The sequence below is a fragment of the Sus scrofa genome, chromosome 9, assembly GCF_000003025.6.
Source record: "Sus scrofa isolate TJ Tabasco breed Duroc chromosome 9, Sscrofa11.1, whole genome shotgun sequence".
Taxonomy (NCBI): Eukaryota; Metazoa; Chordata; class Mammalia; order Artiodactyla; family Suidae; genus Sus; species Sus scrofa.
Window position 1 is genome coordinate 5,745,092 of NC_010451.4, and position 6,140 is coordinate 5,751,231.

The 6,140-nt window shown below is 48.4% G+C and overlaps 1 protein-coding gene across 1 annotated transcript; it reads left to right on the forward strand.

The window, feature by feature from the left end:
* Nucleotides 4,450-5,397, forward strand: LOC100518442 (putative olfactory receptor 52P1). Its single transcript, XM_003129586.2, has one exon. It carries the CDS (start codon nucleotides 4,450-4,452, stop codon nucleotides 5,395-5,397), a length of 948 nt encoding a protein of 315 aa, XP_003129634.2.

A 6,140-nucleotide genomic window follows, 5' to 3' on the forward strand; every position in this document is an offset into this window, starting at 1 on the left:
TTCCTATAAACGAAGACATTCACCTATAATCCTAATACAATAATCAAAATCAGAGCATCCCCAGCCCTGTTAAAAGTTTCTCCAAGTGGCTCGATGATGTCCTTGATGGCAGAGGATCCAGTTTGGAATCTCATGATGCACTGTGGGCATATCCAGTGCCAGGATATTTCAGTCTCCTTCAACCAAGACCAGTCCCTTAGTCTTTCCTTGAGTTTCAAGATCTTGAGTCTTTTGAAGTTTTTAAGATTATAGAACTAACTCCTTCTAAAAGAACCTGTGTCTTTTTATGTCTCCCCCACCCCCTATATATATTCATATATATTTGAATTGTAACTTTTAGAAGTCTGCCTTCTCCAAACCAGGCTCTGATGTTCTTGACAACAGGGCACGATCCTTCAGCTCTCTGCCCTAACACCTAACACGGTGCTGTGCATATAATAAATGCTCCATCAGTGATCATTGAATTGGATAAAGTAATTTTTTAAAAAAACCCTCTTTTTTACTAAGTGTTTCGCATAAACCCGGCAAAATGGTATATGCACTGCATCTACCAGTTTATGTAATATTAGTTGCCTCCCCATTTTATAAAGAAATGACATTTAGAGAAGGGAAGTAGCTGGCCCCAAGACACACTGAGAAGCAAATAAGTGGGACAGACGGAAGGGACCAGGAGGAAAAGCAAAATTAGTAAACTATCCTAAAAGGTGTTCCTATGCTAAAAAGCCTTCGGGATTATCTGTGCTCAGGGGTCTTTCCGCTTCCCTCCCCCTCCTACCCACGCTGAGTTTTCAGAGTAGATCTTCTCTGCCATCCTGTCCTTAAACCCTGTACCATCAAAGCTTAAATTTCCTAGCTTCAGCTTTCTGCCTCTTGCCAGCATCCCAGAGGTCATTTTAGTGCCTTCATCCCCAGGGAATTTTACTCTCTGTTAGGGCTCTAATAACAGGATAAATACTCTAGCTGTTTTACTCCCCACATGGTAAGCCCTGCAGGACCTGAGACTCCACTGTCTCTCCCACCCTAGACCTGGTAAGTCTGTGTTTTGAACCCTGCAATAGGCACACTATGAGCAGACCAAACACCTCACTGCCACTAAGACAATTTTCTCACAGAGTTGGTCTCCACTTCAGACAAAAAGGACTTATAAATGAATCACACATCTTGAGCATTGCTTCATGCTGTGTACTGCTATTGCTCTTCAGATAATTGCCCCCCCCCCAATGATACCTTGTAGTGGTCTCTGGTGTAGGAACCACCCCTCTCCAGGTCTCAGAAGAGGAAGCAGGCTGAGAGAGTTTAGGCGTCTTCACTGAGACCACCCAGAAGGTGAATTCTTGGTAGGGAGCGACCAGAGGCTCATGAGCACCTCCAGTGACAAAGAATTTGCTCTTTTCTTTATGAGATAGCCTTGCTCCTGGTACTTTTCATATTCGTATTTTTTTTTCCTTTTTTTTTTTTTTTTTTTTTAATGGCCACACCTGCAGCACATGGAAGTTCCCAGGCTGGGGTCAAATCAGAGCTACAGCTGCTGGCCTACACCAGAGCCACAGCAAGGCGGGATCTGAGCTGTGTCTGTGACCCACACCACAGCTCACAGCAGTGCTGGAATCTTAATCCACTGAGCGAAGCCAGGGATTGAACCCACGTCCTCATGGATACTAGTCAGGTTCACAACCTGCTGAGCCACAACAGGAAATCCCTATTGTTACATATTTTTACGTAAAGACTTTCACGTACAAAATGCTAAGGTAATTCAGAACACAGAGGTGAGGGAGGGGCGTAAGGCAGAGTTATTCCGGGTGGGCCACCTCGAAAAGGCTGTTTCTCCTTGCCATCTCCAGAGATAGATGAATCAAAGAAAATAGCAGTAAATAGCAGGAGAGGGTTCAAAGGCAGAGAGAATAAAGCTGCAACAGTCCCTAGCCACTCACCTTTGCCATGGAGAGGGTTGTAGCCATGCCACCCTCTCCCAGCCCACAGCCTGGAGATCCCTGAATCAGAGAGTAGTGGCAAGGGCTTCTTTGAAAGCCCTCCTGCCTTGCATCATTTCCCAGTGTCCTGCCGTCTTTGCATCTTGAACATTTTGCATGAGATCTAACCCACATATTAGTGAGAAAGCCAGAAAGTGAGGATCCCAAAATCTTCACCTCACCTTGACCTCGTTACTGGAATCTGGGGACATTGTGCTTGACATAAAATATTCCAACTACATTTTCCTCATCTGTGCAAATGGGGCTGAGGCAAGGAGAGCTTTGTGGTCATTGTGCTGTGGAGCTGTGAGGATAGAGGAAAATGTCTTTGACTGGTAGTTTAGAGGCTGAGGCAACTTGATTCGATCATTAAAAGACAGTGGGAAGAGAAAAGAAGGGAGAGGAAGAAGCCAAGTCTGTCCCAACTATAATTGGATTATTTAGCTGTCAATTTTCTCCACACCAAAAAAGGGCCTGAAGCGTGGACACTCCGAAAGCAAAGCTTTCCCCAGATGGATGAACCTGTGAGTTCTGAGTTCAGCCTTGCACGTGCATTTCGCAAGCGACATAAACAGACCCACATGATCACCTGCTCAGCCAAACACCCAGGGCGCTCATGCAGGGAGTGGATCTGTTTGACGTTATTTCACAAGGTCCCCTGCCGCAGATACTTCTCTGTCCCTGACACTTCAGCCACCACAAAAACTAAAATCCCCTCTGGATATGCTTGGGTCCAAGCTAGATGGTGGAAACTCAGGGAGGGAGACAGCACAGAAGAGAAAGTATGAAGCGTGGGGAGGAAAGGAAGATGGGGCAGAAAGAGGCAGAGTAATTTGTTCAGTGTCACAGGGACCGCCAGTTGGCACTGGGATGGAAAATCTGGCATCCTGGTCCAGGGTTCCTTCCCCCAGATCATGTTAGACGACCCCACCCTTTCCCTTCCTGCCTCTTCCTTTCTGAGTTGGGACAACCGATGCACGGCATTGCGAGGGATGCTGCAGATGACACTTAGGGGCACAAAGGAGCCATCTCCAGGGGATTCGATTATCTCTGTCCCAACCAGCAACCAGAACAGAATCACGTCCTATTATCTTAGAAACCAGCATGAGAAAGGTAGCTTTCTCTCCCTTGCTCCTTTCTACATGGTCCATGTCTATTTCTGATTCTTGTTTTCAACCTTCTAGCCTTTTCATCCTCATCTCCTCTCTCTCTGTCTCCTTCCTGAATGTTTAAATTTAATCTCCCTTCTTTCTCAAATTCGCCATTACCAGCTGGCTATTGGATAAGAGAAAAGCTAGAAGGCCCTTATAGGAGAAGGAAGATCAGGGGATCTAGAGAGTGTGAATAGGGGACAAAGACCTGGAGAGTGTGGGTAAGGGACAAAGACCTGGAGAGTGTGGGTAGGGGACAAAGACCTGGAGAGTGTGGGTAGGGGACAAAGATCTGGAGAGTGTGGGTAGGGGACAAAGACCTGGAGAGTGTGGGTAGGGGACAAAGAGATGGGTGGAGATGTGTAGAAGCCCAGGACTAGGCTTTGACCAAACTTGGCCTCTGTATTTGCTTCCTGTGAATGATTCTGCGTGTCCAATGATTAAAATTCACTTTTCATTCTCTCTTCTTCTCATGTGCCTTTGATTTTTCCGAGAGACTATGGTTTGAAAGCAAGTATATCTCTATAACTGTACCAGATCGCACTGTGGCCAAACCAGCCTGACGCCTCCCACTGGCCAATTCTGCACAACTTCGCCTGCTTTCTAGCAGCATCCATGCAGGACACCCAGGGTACGTACCGGGTCCTCGTACTAATATCACTCAGGCAAGGTTGTGGCTGTAACAGTCTACAGGAAACAGCCCCGCAACATGTGCTTTGTTGTTCCTGGTCTGAACCCAGGTTTTGAGCCTCATCTGAGAGTAATCACAGGCTCAATGGTTTGAAAAACCCATCCCCCATCTCCCTGATTTCCCTTCTCTTCCCCTCGGTCCTGATCTTCCCATCCTGAAAAGTAACCTCATCTGATTCATTTGATCATGACATTACGCTGATACTGTCACTCGGGCAGATGATTCAGAAGAACTTAATGGTAGAAAACAGGCATGAGATGATTCACAGGCAGAAAGAAAAAGAAAGCGGTAGGAGTGTCTAGGCACTCATTTCACCATGGAGAGAGCTCTGCAGCCATGCCAGTCACCCTACACCCACCCCTGCCTAGACACGGTTGATCAGACCACAAGTGGAAGGGGCTCCTTTGAACCCTGATAATGAGACCCTCACCTCCTGCCTTGCGTCATTTCCCAGTGCTCTATGATCTTCTCACCCTGGATGCTTTTCGTGAGCTCTAACTCAACTGCTTCCTGCTGCCATGTCAGTTTGAGCCACAGCATAAGGATGCATCCCAACTGCTTCATTTCTCACAGTTACTGCCTAGAGTGCAGATCAAGGCAGTAAGCTCTTCTCTACCAACCCCACCTTGACCAAGCCATGCACTTCACAAACCACAGCCATCAGAACCCAACCTCCTTCCTGCTCATGGGAATTCCTGGCCTGGAGGCATCCCACTTTTGGATTGCCTTTCCCTTCTGCTCCATGTATGCCCTGGCGGTGCTCGGAAACACGGCAGTGCTGCTGGTGGTGCGTTCGGAGCCTGCCCTGCACCAGCCCATGTACCTGTTCCTGTGCATGCTATCTCTCATCGACCTGGTGCTCTGCACATCCACTGTGCCCAAAATCCTTGCCCTCTTTTGGGCTAATGCTGCTGAGATCGCCTTTGGGGCCTGTGCTGCCCAGATGTTCTTTATCCATGGCTTCTCAGCAATAGAATCTGGAATCCTGCTGGCCATGGCCTTTGACCGCTACTTGGCCATCTGTCGGCCACTGCACTATGGGTCCCTGCTGCCCCCAGAGGCTGTGGGCAAGCTGGGGGCTGCTGCTGTGTTTCGTGGCTTAGGACTCATGACCCCACTCACCTGCTTACTGGCAAGACTGAGCTACTGTAGCCGGGTGGTGGCCCACTCCTACTGCGAGCACATGGCTGTGGTAAAGCTAGCTTGCGGGGGCACACAGCCGAACAACATCTACGGCATCACCGCTGCCACCCTGGTGGTGGGCACTGACTCCATCTGCATTGCTGTCTCCTACGCACTCATCCTCCGGGCTGTGCTAGGCTTGTCCTCCAAGGAGGCAAGGGCTAAGACCTTTGGCACGTGTGGCTCCCACCTGGGTGTCATCCTTCTCTTCTACACACCGGGGCTCTTCTCCTTCTACACCCAGCGCTTTGGCCATCACGTACCCCGTCACATCCACATCCTCTTGGCCGACCTCTACCTCGTCATGCCACCCATGCTCAACCCCATCATCTATGGCATGAAGACCAAGCAGATCCGGGATGGGGCTCTCCGACTGCTGAAGCGGGGCTTTGTTCATTCATAAGTCTTCAGCCCCACCAACGGGCCCTCTCCTATTCTCCCCTTAGCCCTTGGGCAATGCTTAAGACACCAGTGGCTCCCAGCACAATGTGGAGACAGAAACCCATACTCAGTGGGTCTCCTGACTTTGATAAGGAGGCTTAGCACCAGTGGGAAGGGAGAAGAACCATCAGGTGGCTCCCACTTGGAATGAGATATGGTTACAAAGCTCAGGGAGCCTTGTAGGGTACCAAGCAGACAATGGCTTCTAGGGAATCCCACTCTGCTCTTGTGACCTGGCTCCTACTTTCCAGGACCTGATAAAATGAAAAAGATATGACTAGTGGTCTGACAAAGAGAAATAACCCTCATCCACAGTCAGGAGTTCCTTCTCTGGTAGGGTAGAGAGAAACCTCCCTCAGTGAGCTCGAAGTCCAATAGGAGAAACACGCAGAGGATGAGAGAGACAGAGCAGTCAGCAACAGGCCAGAGGGACAACAACAACCACCAATAAGAATCATGGGCAAACTCTCTGCTGTACAGAGGATTAAACAACAATATTATTGCCAGTCAAGGAAGGTTCTCTGGAAGGTGAATGCTTTTATTTTTTTTCCCCTGAGCATGGACTGTGGGCCAAAAATTTTTTGCTAAAATCTAGAGGTATCAACTTAATTAGGTCAAATGTCCTTCTCTCATGATGACTGCTCACTATTAGAGGAAACACAGGCATAAGGAGAGAGCAGCTTAACCAAATTAACTCATATGATG

Bases quoted from the DNA above. Each gene is read 5' to 3' on its own strand.
- LOC100518442 (XM_003129586.2), top strand. From the start codon at position 4,450: ATGCACTTCACAAACCACAGCCATCAGAACCCAACCTCCTTCCTGCTC.